The sequence below is a fragment of the Anabas testudineus genome, chromosome 15 (genome assembly GCF_900324465.2).
Source record: "Anabas testudineus chromosome 15, fAnaTes1.2, whole genome shotgun sequence".
Taxonomy (NCBI): Eukaryota; Metazoa; Chordata; class Actinopteri; order Anabantiformes; family Anabantidae; genus Anabas; species Anabas testudineus.
The window spans coordinates 11,949,743-11,969,697 of record NC_046624.1 but is presented as its reverse complement, the minus strand read 5'-3'; the positions used below and the strand labels follow the sequence as shown (position 1 = coordinate 11,969,697).

Here is a 19,955-nt window from a genome sequence, read left to right as displayed (position 1 = left end):
AATTCCCATAACCGTATTAGAACTGTAAACAATGTTAACGTCTATCATACGAATACACACATGATGGCCCCACGGTGGTGTAACCTGAGGGAGGGGTGTGTTGTGTGTCAGACTCTGTGGTATTTCCTGCAGCGCTCTGATCCCATCTCTGGGGTCCTCTGGAGGGCAGCCTTTCAAATAGTTTGACTTGGCCCTGGCTGATGACAGTGACACACAGAAGCTGTCAATTTTTGACACACAGCTGTGACTAATGGTGAGGAAAAGGTGAGGGGGATCTATTCTGAGGCCGTTCTTAAAAAAAACGTGGAGATCCAAGCCCATCTCCCCGGGTTATGACTTATCGCAAAGCAAATCCTTGAATCATGAATACTCTTCAAGGTGAGCAGCTATTTACTGCAGCCAGTCTTTCTTTTATGGAAGTAATATTCGTGGTCAGGGGAAGGAAGCTCATGTTTTAATTATGTTTTTCTTCTCTCTTCAGATAGACTTTGAAAAGAACCTTACTGACTTTCATTTGTCTTCTGTAGCATAGGAGGCTGGCTATTTGTGAAGTGTTAAATTGATGAAAAGCATGTAATTATCACTGGGTCTTTAAAAAAAAATGGTTCATGTAAAAAATGTAGCAAAGAAAAGTTATCAAAGAAAAATCATCTTCCTCTTACAGAATGGTTTCAGATGTTCAAACACAGTTGCAACCAAATACCAAGAGGTATTAGAGGTTAGTCCTTGTCATCATGGTGGATATTTGGCAGATTCTCTTCCACACTTGAGAGTATTTGAGCATGAGCCACCTTTTTCAGTGTTTCACTGTGGTTCAAGTTAGGACTTTGCCTTGGTCATTTCATTTCTTCTAATGCCATTTTCATCAGTGTCTTTCTAATAGCATGAACTCTGATCCCAGTAGACAAAGATACAGAGAGGCCTTTTTTTTAAGTCTCCCAGCCTTAGAAATAGCTTGTTACACACTTGTGTAATTCACTGTATTTTGCATTTAGTCAGGTTTTGTTTTAGATTTTATTTTCTTTAAAGATCTCAAGCAATTTAGTATGAGATACATACAAAATTGAAGAAATTAGGAGGGGGCGAGTGCTTTTTCGCAGCATCCAAAGAGCATCAAATTTGTTGGAGCTTACAGAGTTTATTCGTCTTTTTATGTCTACAGTTTCTGTTTTGGAAGTTAAGTATTACTTCAGTCGAACCACAGTTGTTCTCACAACAAACTACATAAATCATTCACCATTTCAAATATGCATATGGTGATTTAATGCCAATAGCACAAAATATTGATCTACTCACCAGAGTTAGTTTGAATGTCCCTGAGCTAAAGGTTTATTGGTTGTTATTCTTCTTGTCTTCTATGTGTGGGTAAAGTTCAGCCGTGAACCTTCACATTTGGGTATTAGCCGTGCTTTTTTTTTTTCCCTCTCTCAGACAGGCTGATAGGCCTAACCTTGTCTGTCTTTCCAAACATATTGATTAGCCTGTGAGAAGAGAGAGGCTATGAGACCGAACACAGAGGCTAAACTTGTAATTCACTTCCTACTAATAGCATCCCATTATTTCCCAATGAGGGGAAAAAAGTTTTATACTGTACTTTTGAAGACGTGCTGTGTGAATTGTAAGATGGCAGAGTAAATCTTTCAATATGTAATGAAATTTGTAAATTAATATCCCAGTATTAATACCAGAATGGATGATTTGTAACATGACAACCCTGGTGCCTGATTTGCGAACATAATCATAGTTGATTTCATGACAAACCATTGTATATGACAGCCTTCCAAATATTGAGAAGCCTGTTGTCTATTGTTTGTGTGCTTTGAGAGGGAGATTCACCAACTTTTCCAGAAGAGGACATTCAACACAAATTACAAATGGCAGTGGCATGCAGAAAAAAGAGAAAAGCCAACCTCTGTGCCTTTGTTGTTCTCTTTTAATTCTGTTAATCGCCCCCAGGTAAAGATTAGCTGCTCTTGCCAATTTAATTCAACCTCAAATGATGCTGCTACAAGGTCACTTTTTCTTTTCTTCCTCTCCTCCTCCGTCTTTTTATTCACCCCTCCTTGCATGCCCCCCTCCAACCCCACCTCCCTCTCTTCTTCATTTCTCTTTCCCTGAGCAGGATTGAGTTGTCATGTAGTTCTAATAGGCAGCACAGGGAATCATTAGTCCACCTCGGCTCCCTGACTGATGGGTATTTCACTCCAATCATCGGAGTACTGTGTGTGTGTGTTTGCGTAGGTGTGTGTGTATGTGTGCGTGTGGAATGAGAAAAAGAGCAGGAGTACATCACCCTCAAATAAACACACGTGCACACACACACACACACACACACACACACACACACACACACCCTCTGCCACAGACATCACCATCCCCCCACCCGCCACTGCATTGTGCGCCTGCTGCTATTGACGGAGTGTCAGAGCTGAGGGGAGATGTCTTAATCAACTTGGACACAATGGGCATTGATTTGACAAGCTGCTGTAATGACCTTCTTGTTTTCGTAAAGGATCACTGTTTATTTGGGCCACAACTGATGCGCCGAGCATGCCTCATCGTCATGGAAACTATTATCACAGCCGAATTAGGATGGGACTCGGTCTTTGAGTCTCTCTTTTCCTCCCTCCGTCTCTGTCACACACAGACTCGCTCTCACGCACACATGCAGCAACACATATTCGCATTGATATGTTTGAGGTGATGCAGTAGAACCAGGTGTGAGTGTACTGTATATGTTGTGTGTGTGTGTGTGTGTGTGTGTGTGTGTGCGTGCACAGTAATCAAAAGAAGATGCTCTAATTGGTGTCAACATCTTTCACATCAGTGTTATGGAAATCACTACAGGCTGGATGAATTGACTTAGAAGGCCCAGTAGTCCCAAGGCAGCCATTTCATTTATCTGCCTCCCAGCTCTTTGGGGAAATTATTTTAAATGGTGTAGCTCATTGATTTGCTAAATGATCCAGAATGACAGTTAATAGCAATAGTAAAATGAAGCTAAACATACCTATATAGCATTATTTTGTCATTTTTAAAACGATAAAGCTCATACTCAAGCTGTTTTTAAATCTTCCATTTTTATGAGACTCCCCTCCTTGATCTTATGTGAGGCCTAATCATAGAGGTTAAGAGGCATGAATTTCTTGTATGAATTATGCTCTTCAATCAGCAGAGATACATCCGTGCGCATTTAAAGTCACAGAGAAAACACCTCCCATGTTTGTTTTCAGGCACTACACATAAGCAGTGTAGTGCTCCATCACCTGGTTCACTGCTACACGTACAGCCTGCTGCCGTAAGAAGACAGTCTGCTGAGTCGATTTGCAAGGATCTCAGGTTCAGGGTGCTGTCAGCTTCTGTCAGGGCAATCAGCAACACTCAGCCTCCCCTGAATAGCCCGCACAGCAGATGGTAAATATTATTGGCATTCTGACACCCTCTTGCTGCGACCAAGTGTGTAAAATTGTTAACAAGGAACATGATGGGGCCACTGCATGCCGTTGTGAGGATGGAAAAGCTTGCTCCTATTGGCAATTATCCAAATAACAGGATGAGGCGTCTGAGGACAGGTGATTTAAGTCATCAGCAGTGTGGTGGAGAGGTTTGTTGTGGCAGTGAGGAAAAGTCACAGAGGTCGCATGGTAAACATTGTCCTTATGCTTTATCCATCTGTAGAGCGCATTATAAAGTGTGCATGGAGACCCTTGTATGCGCTGTTTGGAAAAATTGCTAAAGACACTGTTCATATATGAGGCACTTTAACACTTGAGGGCTATTCTACATTATGTATGATAGCCATCTCGACAGCACTAAACAAAGTAAAGGTTGCTGGAGTGTCAGCTTTAAGTATGGCAGCGAACAAGCTGCTTGTTTACTGAAATCCACTGTTATTAGTTATTTCTATGCCTCCCTCTTAAAGTCTCAGTGTGACACTTTGATAAGGCAAACAGTATTCCTCCCCTTGCATAGAGCAGGTAAGCCATTACTTTTAAAGGCACAGTATCTCCAAGTCACAGAAGGACACGTTGATAGCAGAATAAAGTACACAATCATAAACATTTATGCCACTATTTCTCACTCCATGATTACATTTTTATGGTTCATATTCTGATATGGCTTGTTTTTGCTGCCACTACCAGAGCAATGAGACAGGCCCAGAGGTGGCATTCTCCTTTGCTTTATGGGAGGGGGGTTGGCGGAGATGCCTAGAGGAGAGTCCTGCTCAGTTTTGTTCGGTAAACACACTGCCAAGCTAAATGGCTGATCAATCAATTTCAGTGGGATCGATCTGCATCAGTTCTGCCTGCATGCACACACCCCGAGCCACTTTATTGTAAATCAATCATTTTGAAAACATCTCACAGAGGGGCTCGTCCTCACTAACAAGCCATCAATTCCAGCTGCCTGTGTAGCACCCTTATCAGGCCACAAATCAACAGCCACACAAACATCTGCTCCATTTCCATCTCTTTCCCACTCCGCCTCGGTGTGTCTCTTACCTCCGCTCTGTCCCCGCTGCTTGTCGTGTTTTGATGACATGTCTGGCGAGGACAGGCTGAGAGTCTTCACCACACCACTTAAGATAACCCAAGGGTAATAGTGTTTGCACATTTGAGAGAGAAATGAGGACAAATGCCAGGGTGGGTCATACATTCTCCTTCTGACCGACTGTTTGACGTTGGAGTGTGAAATTGCACACTTCAGCTGAGCAGCAGGGAGGAGGAGCAGGCAAGACCCAGAGACTTATGAGTTGTCCGCTGATTTCTAGCTATGAGAAAGAAGTGGGTGGTTGTCTGAGAAGTCGTCCTGCCTCATCATAACACCTCAGAATTGGTGCTGCTCATGATGTCTGAAGGATTCTCAGGAGATATCTCGGTACCCTTGACACGGGCGACACACTGTTTAGTGCAGCGTATCTAGACGTAGATTATTTTCAGTTGGAAAATTACTGCGTTACATAAAGGTTAAAATCCTTTAACTTTGGCACTGTTTAATGAAATGCTTATCACTGTCCAGGCTTAGACACTTTAAAGCTCCAGCAGAGGAAAGAGGATTACTTTCTCAATATATCATTTACTCCTGGAATAACTGTATCTATAAACCCAATCCACATTAAGATGCTACACATCCTGATGTGCTGCACAAACATTCACAGAGCTGACATGACAGGATAGCAAGATACCTGGTCTGATGTCCTTTGCACATCCACTGTCACCGTCTCTGTGGAGATATACAAGCCAGTATGGACAGAATGTGATTCGAATTCTATTCCCACCCATCACTCTGAATCCTTGTTGATTGACAGCATGACAGGTAAAAGTGATGGAGCAGCTAATAGCATGTCAGTAAACGTAAATCAAGACTAATACCAGGCTCAATGGATAAGCGGCTTGCTTGCTGCTTGGACCTCAGGGTCACCAACCCCTCTGCAGGAAGGGGATTGGTAAAATCCAATATACATTCATCTGAGGCTTCCCCTAGTCATGGACAAGGTCAGGCACTTGGTCTCTTACAATTGTACAGTAGCCTACCTGTCTATTGTGTATATGCTGTATACTGTAAGGTGGTGACATGGCCTGCAAATGCCCCGATTTCTATCAGGACTGTTTATCAGAAACCACTTTGTAAATAACTAGTGTTAGTTCTATTCTCATTCTTCTACCTCACAGATAATTGGAAGCATATTTTAATTAGCTTCTCACTTGTGAATCTTCACAAACATTTTTATATTATTTTAGTTATTTTAGTTAGTATTTGAGTTCTGTCCGTGCTCTTTCCACTGGTTTTAAGAAGTGCTGGCCCAGCAGCAAGCTCTACTAGTGCTGTTGTGAGTTTGACAGGGTCATTGTCCTATTGCATCCCCCGTCTTCTTCTGTGCTTCAGCTTCCAGTCAGCCATCTTGACATTATCCTGTTGGGTACCTTGATAACTTGGGGAATTTATTTCCCCCTACTTGATGGCAAACTGTCTAGGTCCTGAGATAGCGAAGTAGGCCCAAATCATGATGCTCCATGCGCGACAGTTCACCGTTGGGATGATGTTTTTATGTTGTACACAGTTCTCTTTTTACGCCATACGTAGTGTTGTGTGTTCTTTGGAGACAATTCTACAGTGATTTAATCTGTCCACATGACATTTTACTAGTAGTGTTGTGGAGTGTTAAGGTGATCTTTGGCAAAAAATTTTTGGCTTCCTTCATGGTGTCCTGCCATGGATGCTATGTCTGTTCAGTGCTAACAGCTGACTCCAGTTGCCAGTCAGTGACATCAGAAACCAAAGAAGGCAAGTAGAGTCGAGTCAACTCAAGCTCCGAACCATGTAGTGGAAAAGTGCCATTTGTCAGGACTCTGGGCTCGTTACTCTGTGGATATATTCAAAACCTTGAATGCAAAACCTACTTGAAAAATACAACATGCAATTTTAGTTCGGCTAACATGACACTTAATCAGCCTATCTTTCCCTGCTTCAATATACTCTTCTACCATCTGCTATGAACATCCATGCACTGCACAGAACTCGGGTGTTAGTCATTATCACATTACAATACAAAAGTTGCAAAACTTTAATCAACCAAAAATTGTCTGACTTGTTAGAAAGGCGAGTGTCCCGCAAAAAGTTTTTAGGAGGGAATATTTGTGCACTGCTGCCAATGCTGTTCTGTAAGTCTGACTTCTCGGGAGGCATTGACAGCACCTCTCCACATAAAGTTTTGGTGCACACTTATACTAAAAAATACACAAATAAAGTTACATACTGTAGCTATAAGTAAATGTAATGAAAGTAAAGTAAAATCTACCAGTAAAATATATCAAACTGTCTCATTCAAAATGTGTGTGTGGTTGTGAGAATATCATTTTTATCTTTTTAATAACACCATGGCATAATTTGTATTTCAGTTCAATTGTAGCAGCTTATTGAGGTATTTAATTTAATTCATACATATGCAACATTTATAACAATTATTATTATTTCATGAACCATCTTAATGTGTAAAGTAACTAGAAGCTATAGCTATAAAATAAATAGATTTAGTAGTATTTCTTTCTGATATTGTAGTGTAACAAGGAAACACATAAAGAAAGTACACGTGCAGGTAGATTTGTACTTTACTTTGTACTGTAATTATAACTCCTTTAAGTACTTCTACCCCTGCTGGTAATTTGAGAGAGTATAATACCATGGAAAGCCTTTCATTGTAACTGTAATCTAATTATTAGGAAAGCAATTAAGACATTTGAATGAAAAAGAAGCAAATTTCCAGGTTTAGAACACAAATACATCCATTTTAATTTGAGAAAATACAAAAAGAAACCATGTACAATCTATGTACAGACTTTTTGTACAAGACAGTATATTTATCAGCAGATTATATTTGACAGAGTCAGGTAGATCAACTCAGCACCATCAAATAATCCATTTATCCATCACACCTAGAACACATCCAAACGAATCAGTCGGCTATGTCAAACTTCTCTTTGATGCAATGACGATGTGCCAACAAATCTATAATACGCCAGAGCAATGTCCTGAATTCTTCCTGAACTGATAGGCAGCCAAAAAAGAACAAATTGCAATGTCTCTTAAAAAAAAAAAAAAAAAAAAAAACGTAAAAATTGCTCAATGCAATTCTAAAGTATTATTAAGACTTGAGACCAACCTCCCCTCCCCAAGTATTATATATTATATATCTATTACAATTCCCAGCAAATAAATAATATCCATCCTTTACAGCAAAAAATAGATTAACAAAAATAATGCAACATACTATTACAGTAATGTATGATGCATCATAGTCTTTGATTTGTTCAGTGGAAAAACAAAACATCTGATGTTACAGGCATGATCCTCCATGTGCATCTTTCAGTCATCCATATCTAGCTCTACTACATGACACTAACTGCTAACTTTAACTAAGAACGCAGCAGAAATGGGTGGTATGATGACCCAAAGCTCATAAATATATCAGCCCCAGCTGCCTCTCAGGCCTCCTGAATGCCACTTGTCGCTATAGTGGGACTTAGTATGGGCCCTTCTCTTGACCTCCTGCACTGCCTGGCACTATACTGGCATGGAGGCATTGATGGCTTGGATGTTCTCCATGTCAGTACAAGACACTGCTCTCACAGTGGCTAACAGTTGGACTCAGCTCCCTCAAAGTGAGCCTCTGTCCCTGAATGACTGAAGGATGCTTGCTCAACTAAACTCTTCATGGCACTTCAAAAACACTCTAAAACTTTAGAGGTATACAATGCAAAGACCTAAAACATCAAAGAGAGACATATGACAAGGTGTACGAAGGAGACACACCTCAGTCCAGTATTGTGAAGAATGCCAGCTTGAATGTGCTGCGAATTGAGGATTCAGGTAGAAAAAAGCACAGTAATCAAGTGTAATGAAAACACATGGTGCATTGCTTTGTGAGTTAATGCCATTTTGCAGCATGTACAGTCTTTATTTCTGAGCAATGCTATGTAAGTAACTGTAAAATACTCAGTAAACAAATAAGCAGTTGTGACAGATTGTGACAGATAATGACAAGCTGACAAAAAGGAATGTAAACCCCGTAATACCATAAAATAATAAAAACAGGACAATTAAGGATGTTGTCTCTTTTCATAACCTTTGCTGAATTGGTGCTACCTTCCATCTTTGGGATGGCTGATAAACCAGATCAAATTCCGCCCTGACTTACATACAGTACTTGAACAGTCTCCTACAATAATTCAGGCTCTTTTATTTCCAAGATATGTCTTTTTTTTTTTTTTTTTTTAATCCAACAATAACGATCAGTTTGTCGATTTTATGTATAATGCCATTATCAAATATTAATAGTTCCTTATTGATCAGGCTAGCAAATATGGCATTAATAACCCAATTATTACATACATTTTACTCGCATATTTTCTGAAAAGAAATCTATTTGCTACAAAGTGTGACAACGATGTAATCACATTTCAAAAGTTCACTTCAGGACAATGTGTATGAGGCTTCAGTATAGTTGTACCACACCCAATAGACGGACATTGAAGCTCAGATCATTTTGTTTGAGAAAGAAATGTGGTCTATATGATGGGTTGAATTTACACAAACATATTTAGCACAACATTATGTTCTTTTCCATATTTGAATTTTTTTAAATAATTTTCCTTTACAGACTATAGAGGAGAATAACTGCAATAAACAGACAGCATCTCTCTGTCATATTTGAAATAATATTTTGTGGAAAACTCCAGCACACTGTGCTGTAGCGTACACACTCTCCTTCCACACTATGGACCTAATTTAGGTCAAACACATCTAATGAAGGTCATTCAGTACTGGCCTACACACAGAAGGAGCAACTCTATGATCCTCTCATTATTACCACTCTAATCTGCTCTCCATCTTAATTCAACATTTATCCCCCAATAAATAATTCTTTATACCTATCTTTGCACCCATCCCTTAGCCTGCATGTTTGTAGTAAGGGATGCTTAGTAGTAGAAACATTATTTAGTAGACACAGATCATCTGTGCAACCAAAAGAGGCTTCAGATGAGCTTTAATTGATTTCTACAAGCACTCAACAGAGCCGAGCTGCCAGGCTGAAGATGGTGATTTCACAATGCAAGGTATAGCTCCAGAGCAATGCAGTTGTTAAAGAAGGGGCAGAAGGATAAAAAAAGATCTTTTTCTTTCTTAGAATGTGAAATAAATAGTGATATAGTCCAACGCAAAAAATCTTTGATATGTTTTGTAATTAAAGATATTTATGGAGTTTTTTGTCATCCACTACAGTATAGTACTTTTTACTTGTCTAGAAAAATAAGTACAAATTGATTATGTTTATGGATAAAAAATAATTATGTTTAATGTATAAATCTGTCTACATATTTGTATGAAGCTTATGTATTAGGAGCGCAAGGCTACAACCTTAATTCTCCATTATTATCACAGCTAGATTTGGATCCATCAATGCCTAAACATGTGCAAAATACACTCTCATGCTGCACACAGGCTAGCATAAAGAACACACGTTTCTCTCCAGTGTCCTTATTAGCAGTCTGTGGCATTGTTGCATTTCCACCCAACTATGTTTGAGCATCTCCTTGTGTTAGAGGACCGAACACAGCAGCTTAACTCCTGAGAGTTTTGAGGCATGTGACATCTGGATTGGCAAAAGAGAACATCCAAGCTCTTTATTGCCTCTATGCCAACCCTGTGCCAGGCAGTAGCTCCGATCAAAGAAGGGCCCATTGATGCCCACTTATATGCAATATGTGGCATTTCTTTCCTCAGACGTGAACTCATTTTTAACAAACAAAACATTCAGAAAATACACCACTCTTCTTTCTGATCCCAATTCTGCCGCAAATGGGCATGGGGCTGCTGTTCGTGTTGGCTCAGCTCAATCGTAGTTGGGGATTTTGGTGTGGTTTTTGTAATGCAACTTGATATTTTTGTGAGTGGATCCAAACCTTCTAGATTTATGTACTGTTATTGTACCATAAGCTTCATTTTTAGAGTTAAGATCTCACATGCTGTTCCTTCAAAAGCACACCATCACATACGAGCCAATAGGGCGATGACAGCACTGTTCAGCGCAACATCAAGAATGATGAGTGGCTGCAATGCGCGCACACAACGTGCACGTGAACACTTCTAAACACATGACGGAAGGGGCAGCTGTTGTTTGCCATCATGTATTCAGGTTGATCAACCGCATTGTATCTGTATAAGAGGGGCTCAGGCACATATCATGTGGTAGGAGCTTGAAACAGAGTCACAGGCTTTATGATACGACGTATCAGCAGAAGACATGTAGGTACAGGATTCTCTTTCAACCAGAAACACCAACACTGCACCTATTGGAGTGTTTCAACTATTACTTTGCAAGTTGATATTGATCTGCAGGACTGGAATGCTCTCACTCAGCATGACATATCGATGGTGAAGTAGCAAACATTAAGCAATGACGTGATGTATAACAACCTAAGAACAAAATTAAAATGCCTCTGAAGCCAAGCAACCCTCCCTTCGTTCCTTCCATCATCTCCTCAGAGACGTTGTACTGGGGGGGATGGGGGGGATCTGATGGTTCTAGTTCTGTCAAAAGAAAGTTGTTCAGTTTTAGTGCAAATAGAACAGAAGCAGACAGGAGAAATGAAGTTGATGAACCCAGCTGGTTTGACGTGACGCATCTGGGCAGATCTTTGGGAGATGATATGATCAGTTTATCGCTGCAACCCTCATCCTCCAGTAACCAGTCGCCTTAGCCATGGAGTCTGGTCACGTGAAGAGGTGAACTATTGCAAAGAATTACAGGAAGTACTTTTTTTTTCAACTCTTAAAATAATTCCAAAAAGTGCTAGGGGGAGGGGCTGTACAATCCTTATTTGATTGTCATTATGTACATCTCTATGGATACATTAATAAATAGAACAGTGTCCAAGAGCATGGAAGTAACATTAAAGGTATACACATAGGAGGTCCCTTCCAGTTTGGGTTCCTGTCCAACCCTTGATTAGAAGAATGAGCGTAGAGAAATGTGTCCGTCTTCAACACCCCTGTCATCGTCATCATCACTCCTCCACTGTTGATCTCTTTTCCAACTCTTTTGGAAGAGAGTACAGATGTCTGATGAGTCAGCAAGAAAACCTGGTGTTCAGCATTCATCTTCAACTTCTCTGATAGGCGGAATCAGACTACTAGTAGATTTGTATTGGTTGACTTGGTTGGCCATGTGAGTGCTCATGGGCTTGATCTGAATGTTCCGTGGGTAGGCATTTTCTGGTTCATCTGTAAACCATTTCTTTTCTGAAGAGGACAAGGTGAAAGAGGAAGGGAGGGGGGAAATGAGTTAGTTTGAAAAGTACGTAACATGGAAGCATTTAAAACCATACTGCCTCAGTTTAAGTGACAGATTTGCACGGCATTCTTTGTAATTAGCATCAAACCACTTTGAATCATTCTAAGTTGTCATGTGTGTGTTGTCTATTTCCTGTACAGTGAATACATATAATCTGTCAGCCTTCCAATTCATTTTTTGAGAATTAAGAAGTTTATTGTATAACACAACATATGTATTTACAGTGCTGTAGATAAATTGGCACTAAAGTGTTTTAGGATTTATTAACCCAAATTACACGATTTTTCTTGCTATCTGGCCACTTGCTCTAATTGTAAGACATATGTTTCACGCTGTATGTATCTCAAAACAATGCAGAAATGTTTGGTTTGTGGTGAGTACAGCATTTTGAAATTCACATCCAATGTCACCAGTTTTTAGTGAAGCCTTCAACCAAAAAAAAAAAAGTTCCTATAAAAGCATCTCCCACCCTAAATGAAATTCTATTCACTTCCTGAGTATGGGGTTTGAATCTTGGAAATCTTTCAATACTACACAGTTTTACTCTCTGAAATATCAGATTTTAAAGATTTGCAAAGGATATTGTCATGTTTAAGTAGGCTGTGAGAAAAGGGAAAGGTGTATACCACCTGTCAGAAGTTTGTAAACTCTCCTCTAGCACTTCACAGGCATCTGTAATGCCATTCAAAATGTCACTTCATTTTGAGTGAGTTTTAACTTTGCTATGCGGAGCGTGCATGCGTGTGAATGTGTGTTCGCATGTACATACAGGCTTGCGTGTGAGGAGATTCATTTATGTGTGTGTGTGTGTGTGTGTGTGTGTGTGTGTGTGTGTGTGTGTGTGTGTGTGTGTGTGTGTGTGTGTGTGTGTGTGTGTGTGTGTGTGTGTGTGTGTGTGTGTGTCAGCAAGCTTAAGGCTGCGGGGCCATGTGTTACAGCACAGGCATTTGATGTGTGGAATTGTGCCTGAGGTGAAGCAAGATGTCTGCCATCTCTCTCCAGAGTCTGCTGCTGATACGGTGAACTTTGTGATGTCGCCTCAAACCAACATATCAGGTGCATAGGGTTACAAGAAGGAAACTTACAGACTCATATCCCCTTCAATTTAGACTTTAAATTGGTCACACCTCCCACTTTCTTGGTGTGACCAATGGCACAGGGATGGACACACTTTCTTAAAGTTCTGTGAAGAAGTAAGCAATTTGGCTGCATCAGGGGGATTTGAATCAGCCTGACCTACATGTGAGCAATGATGTAGGTCTGTACAGTTAGGCATCACCTTGTTACTCTGTTTTCTATTATTTTAGTAAAATGATAACCTGCTGTACTCAGTGGCAGCATAAGTATTACATCTACAGTCATCTGATAGCATTCAATAGGAGGGAAGATGTGCAAACACACAGACCTCTCACACAATGCAAACCATCTCCAATTCAAATAAATAATTAAAACGCATGATGCATGACAGATAAAAACTATATGAGAAAGGATTTGTCTGGAGAAAAGAAAAAAAAGAACTCATCAAGTGAATAACTGAAGTAAAAGCACAAAGAAAAGGGAGGGCTCGTCTCAACCTCATGCAATATGGAGATGGTCCTGATCGTGGCAGGGTGGAGGCAAGAGCAGCAGCAGCAGACATTTTGCTTTCCAGCTGAAAGCAAAACTTAAACTGAGGCATGGTTTACTTAACATCTGAAGTAAAACAAACTCCCCTCGCCATAACAATATCCACAGAGGACATAGTTATGATCAGAACCCCAGGTAAAGGTTGCTAAGTCATGCAGAATCGTTAACTTGCATACCTTGGCCCATTCTATTCATCCTTGTTGCACTTCAGAAAGAAAAGTAAGTAATCTACTGTAAGTTAGTAGTATTTACAGTCAATACACAACTGTCCAACTAAGGCTTACATATTGTTACTGCAGTAATTAATCTATATCATACATCTTAGAAACTAAGATGTATTTAGGGCTTAGCTACCATTTAAGAATTCTCGTAACAAATCTGCATGCTTTTAGAATATGTCATCATTTCAAAATTCGGCTACTTTGTTCTCCCAGATGACCATTAAATTCACGCTATGCATTTCTGTGAGGAGAATAAGTAGTATTAGCAAGTAAAATATTTTACCAAATTTGAAATAAGCTTATTATTGTATAAGAAACAAAGGGCTATCAACATGGACATGCAATAAAGCAGTACAGATGCACCATGAAAATCAGAGCAAAATCTCAACACTGCTAATGAGGGATGATCTTATGAGTAACAGCCTATAAATAATGTTATCCAAATATACGCTACATGTAAGCAGTATGAGCTACAGTAAATAAATCACAATATATTATATCCATGATCGAGGCGCACTGATCATGTGTACTAAAATGTGCACAAATATCCAACAAGCAAGTTATTTACTACACAAATACTGTATTACAGTAAGAGTTAGACACGAAACAACTACAAATCAGGACAGATACAGAACAGGTAGACCAAACAACATACTGAATGTGTGCTGTATTATGTCATTTCATTTGGTTGTGCTTTGGTGAGCTTGTTTCCGACCACAATGGCTGTGCCATCCAAACAAGTGGTTTCACTGTTTACAGTGCCACATATTTAATTAGTGAGAAAAGAATCCAAACAGTTTTTTCAGTATAATAAATGAGCCTAGCTTTCCACAATGTGATTTGACCAATTTGTTAATGTCATGTAATGTTTGCTGTGACGTGACAGTGAAGACCACGTGCAGATGATTATGAAGAAAACGCACAAGCACTGGGCATGGACGCAGAGCACAAATCACACAAACAAACAAACAAACAAACCACAAACATACACAATACGCACTATTGATCAGTGCTTGTGTCACCACAGTCTGCACACAATTATATATATATAAAAAAAGACTGGTCTAGTGTAAGATACTAAACGTGCAGGCTACAACTCGACAGGAAGTGTGAGTGTACGTACTTTTGTTTATCGCGGGCCTCCCGGCTCTTACTGCTGCGGTTCTGCCGGCTGGAGGGCGGGATGGAGTGGACGGATGAGCTCTTTTTGCTAGAGGAATGGGAGGAATGGGAAGAGTGGGACAAGCTTGTCCGGGACTGGCCTGCGTTGTGGTCGAACTGCATGAGGCAGAAGATCAGGTCTGTGGGCACCAGCTCAAACTCATATGGTGGGTTTGTGATCACATATCTGCCCAGGGTAAAAAAATTAATGAAGTTATGATGTTTGCATATAAAATGTGTGTACATTTGTAGCCCTAGTTTTAGGCTTTACTCTCAGTATTTATTTGTAATCTATTATTTATTTAGTTATTCTTTATAATTTGGCCTTTTATTCTGTTGTTTCCGACCTTTTTTTTTTTTTAGGATTTACGTAAAGTAGTTACTGTCACACTACAGTTTTCCATTTGGGATTGACAAAGTGAACTTTTTTTAACCCTATTTGCTCATTTTATTACATCAAAATATTCATTTTGACTCTGTAAATGCAGATATTGTACCGTTTTGTACACTGGCTTGGTGTACTAAGATGGGCATCTCTTAATCTGTAGATTCCAAAACACAGCATGTTGTACGTCTTCAGCGCTTTACAGAATAAATCTCCGTAGCAGCCGCCATCCTGATGAACAATGGAACAAAGACACCATTACTGTGCGTTAGCTCATTGTCGTGATCTGGTTCAGTGGCAGTGCATGTAATTGTACATTCGATGTTCAGGTACTTTGCTTGCGAGTGAATACCAACTGTTGGCAATTCAGACTGTGACAATCAGCAGTGTTTTCAAATTACGCCATAAGTCATCCAGGAGAAAACAAATTTACTTCAGTATTGGAAGTTTTGTATCACAAAAACAAAAAACCTCTAAAAACAAGGTTGGAACCAATTAAAGCAGGAATTTCTTTGATGGTGTTCATTGTTCTCCTCAAAGCACGGTACCCTCTCCACCCACTGAGGCCTTGTTTTGCGTGATCACAGTTCTTCACATCAGATTAAGCACTGCAAAGAGTGGAGGTGGCCAGATGTGTGCTGCTGGGTAGTGCCAAAACGTGTCATCTCCACCTAAACTTCCACTTACCCCCAAGTCTGCAAATGGCCCGTCGTAGAGGGCTAGCTGGGCAACGCGACACCTGTCTCTGTTGGCTAGTGTCTGCGGTGTGCTGTAGCCTCCTCTGAGAGCATTCTCCTCAGCCAACAGAGCCTCCAGCTCTGGTGTGGCTCCCCCAGTGACTAGTGTCCGAATCAGCGTGAGGATATTATCATTGAAGTATGTCTGGAGAAATAAGAGAGGGGGAATCTGATGATGACACATTTTCAATAGATTCAAAAACATTTTGTTCACACTTTGAGACTTGTGCCTCCCACCACAATACAAAAGAGGTAAATAGAAATGGTTTGTATTGTGCATATTGATAAATTACATTTTACATTTAACAATTCAGCTGGACATCTTTGTAATCCCCTTACATGTGGATAATCCAATAAAACTTCCAATTTAGTTTTCACTGTAAGTAAGAAATAGCTAATATATATTAAATATTATATATAATATTTACTAACTAAATTTGTGTAATTTTCCAAAGCTTTACAAATTCCGAAAGTCAAAATGGCATCTATTGTTTTTGGCTGGAGGCATAAACATCAGAAATAGCTTTAAAAAAGACACAAAAAAAAACCCCAATTGTTTGCATAACTAGACATCACTGGTGAGAAATGCGTGTAGGATCGTCCCCTTAGAAGAAAAAGAAGTATTTCAACACAGATCTGCTCTTTATTCTGTGAACAGTACACACTATATGATGTCCCTCTGAAAGCATTTGACTGCGCTCTGCGGGTGTCAGGTTCTCTTGTCCTTCAAGCCGATCAGAACCTGCTTTTGCTCTGTGTGAAGACAGCCAGTGTCACTTGGCAGCCAGGCCAGAGTGGCAGCTCCTCTCCCTGGGCCCCTGACAGGCCTGCAGAGTCTCATGATGGATGAGCACTGTCCATTAGCTGCCTTCACCTCTGACCAGCGCCAGACTACAGCTGATGCCTGCGCTACTCCCTGCTCAGCTCAGCTCTGCACGCCCCTCTAACCTCTCACTCACCATGAGAGCTGCTGGAATTAAGCCATCGTGCTGTGATGGCTTAATAAGGAAGGAAATGCAGTTGGTCACGAGAACACGGAAAAGTATAACAGGAGATTTTTTTTCTTACCTCCTATTTAATGTCATCCCCAGTGCACTGATGACATTGTCAAAAGATGAAAGAATGTGTCTTTGGCCTGTTGCAGCCAAGCTGGTGTCATTGCCATTATGCCTCAACACTTCAACACTTACTTCGTTAAAAGTTCTAATAAGGCTCTTGAAAAGTTGAATTCATAAAACTTAAGATGAGGAGTGATGCCAGCAATTTTCCTTTTGATGTCAATGGAGCTGGCAGGCATATGTGTCAATGTACTGTACCATTTCATTTACCAACTTCTGCCTACTTGAAATTCCAAAATAGTGCATCTACTGAAACATACTACTAAACGTAACCCTTTTCATCTACTGAGGAAGTATGAGATAATCTCATATTGAATGCTTCTAATAAGACTGAACATTTGTTTTCCTTTGTTATCGTAAAATGGAGCATCTGAAGAGGTTTTCACCTGAATGTGAAACACTGTAACAGAAATATTTATAGGTCAGAATCACCTACGAAGCAAAAGAAAACTGAAAAAGTCCATTTTCTGAAACTACTACCATCTAAAGTTTTCAGTGTCTGTCTCTCTCTCTCTTTATTTCCCTCATTCTGTAGCTTCTACCAGTGCATCAACATGTAATTGTTCCCCAACTTCTTCATATACTTTGTGTTAAACTTAAATTCTCTCTCTCTTTTTTATTTAATTCTGTTAAAGCATCTGAACTGATGTGTATGTGACCTGAGTAATAATCACCAAAAAGAAAAAATACAAATAAAATAAACAGTGTAGTAAACTGTAGAATCTCGACAAGCGATGAGATTTTGAAAAACGCTCCAAGTGTACAGTGTGTTTCTGAGAACTCACTGCGCTCATCAGGGAGTCGAGTACACTGACAGCGAAGGCGGTGCCGCAGGCGAAGGGCTGAGTGAGGTACAGCTCTGTGTCGGGGTCGTCATCATCATCTTGGTCCAGGAACTGAACGTTTGAGTCGTTCACTGAGAGAAGGGAACGTAGCTGTGTTAGAGTTTGGCACTGTGAAGAAGTCTTTCAAACACACACACACACACACCAACACACCTGAGACTTAAGATATACATTCTTTAAATGCATTTTGCATATGAAAAGATTTGGATATATTATGGCAATACAACAGAAAAGTCTCACATATATAGGTATTGCTCCAGGGCTTGAAGTTGCCATATAATGTAACATTAGATGCACATTATATTTAGCATATATATTTAACCACACAATTCAACAGGCATTTTATTCTCTTCCAGAAACCACACTGGGCTCTACAATACTGAATTACCCTTAAAATATATATTATAATGTATATTTGTTAATGCACTATTTATTTGCTTAGAAAGTGAAAAACATAGTGTTTAACTTTTTTTTTTTTTTTGCAGTATTTCAGTAAATTCACTGTATATCACATGCAGGGTGCATTTCATACACTCAGACAAATCACAACTTTAGGAGAAAATATTCATACACAGTTATAACCATTGCAGAAGTCTCCAATTTTGTCAGTCATTCTGCATCAGCGCTCAGTAGCCACTGTCTCCTTTTTTATATAACACACACACAAACAGAGGAACTCCTTGTCAAGAGACAGTGACCATTCTGTGGACTGTAACGTAAATCATTTATCTAGGTCTTTCTTGATGAAACTACTAAATACGGTAAAAAGGTGACTTCAACAATGGCTACTACGTCACATGAGAAAACCATGCATTTATAAAGTCATGCCATGTTTTTTCAGAGGTTTCTTTGATAAATGCGTTTAACATTATCAGCGTTAGAGAAATACATTTTAAATATTTACCTGTACCCTGAAAGGTAAATTAAAGCGAGGTAACACACATCATCTTTATGGTTGAGAACCACTCAGGTCTGCTAAATGAACTTAATCTGACTTAAAATAACCCACAAAACAGATTGTTTTTTGTCATATTTTGTTCTTTACATTGTATTTATAGCAGCATTGGACAATGAAGGCTCTATAAACAAGTAGCATCACATAAGTTTTTGTTTGACTTTTCCAATATCTGAGGTTCTGTGATATGGTCTGGAGGAGAAGAGAAAAGGCTGGAAAATACATTTTTAAAATAAATAAACAGCTTAAAAGATGGTTTGATCTTGAGTTTTTTGTTTTTGAAATCTGATTTCTTCCCAGGCTTCCTGTGTGCTGTGGAACAGAAATGTCAGTCAAAGAGACAAGGGGCTGATGCAAACGGGCCCGGGCCAAAAGACTGAATTAGGGGGTGGGTGGTGGATGTGTGAGTGTTTGGAGAAGGAGAGGAGTTGTGGTGTGGGGCAGGGGGAGTGTTGCTATGAAAACAGCCACAAGGACAGACTGAGCATGATCAAAGGCCTAGCGATGCTCTCAAATGCAACTGGAGGAGAAAAAAAATAAAAAAACCCAAAACGAAAAAAAAAAAAATCATTAAAAGGGGGCCAAAACAAGACAGTCAATTTTAACCAGCACGAAGAATAAAAATGTGTTCAAAGTGAAGCCATGGGAGCAGCGAGGGCCTTGACTGCAGCCAGATAAATCAAGACAAGCTGATGAAGAGCAGGGCGGCGGAGGGAACGAACGGCAGCAGAGGACAAAGGCTCGTCTTACCCAGCTCTGTTATCATTTGTATGTTGGTTCCACTTTTTTTTTCCTGACTGAGTGAAACCAATGGCAGTAGTTTGCCAGGTTTAGCTAATGGTGATGAGACAGTGCAGAGAGGGGGGGAGAAATGGTGTTGTTATTGAAACAGTTTCAAAAACTGCAATAAAGGCATTTCGCTGTCTCAGACTACCTCTGTCAACCCCGGAATTAATCTGAGACATACATGGCTGTCCAGTAACTAAAAGTAAATTCACCCTGGATTAGAGCACACAGCAGCAACAAAGCCAGAGCCGTCATGGCGCCATATCACCA

At 39.9% G+C, this 19,955-nt stretch overlaps 1 protein-coding gene across 12 annotated transcripts in view; it reads right to left on the bottom strand.

Moving 5' to 3' along the window:
• Positions 1-7,278: 7,278 nt before the first annotated feature.
• Positions 7,279-19,955, bottom strand: part of kcnma1a (potassium large conductance calcium-activated channel, subfamily M, alpha member 1a) — a 114,598-nt gene continuing 101,921 nt past the window's right edge. For 4 of the 12 annotated variants that reach the window (XM_026354047.1, XM_026354048.1, XM_026354044.1 and 1 more), the window contains 6 exons: positions 17,885-18,015; positions 15,932-16,126; positions 15,357-15,475; positions 14,822-15,046; positions 13,654-13,682; positions 7,279-11,799 (listed from right to left, as the gene is read on the bottom strand). In XM_026354047.1, the coding sequence (XP_026209832.1) occupies positions 11,648-11,799; positions 13,654-13,682; positions 14,822-15,046; positions 15,357-15,475; positions 15,932-16,126; positions 17,885-18,015 (851 nt within the window). In that variant the 3' untranslated portion in view covers positions 7,279-11,647. Of the gene's footprint in view, positions 11,800-13,170; positions 13,174-13,653; positions 13,683-14,821; positions 15,047-15,356; positions 15,476-15,931; positions 16,127-17,884; positions 18,016-19,649; positions 19,734-19,955 lie in introns of all 12 variants that reach the window. The other 8 variants (XM_026354045.1, XM_026354053.1, XM_026354051.1 and 5 more) reach the window with 5 other exon arrangements.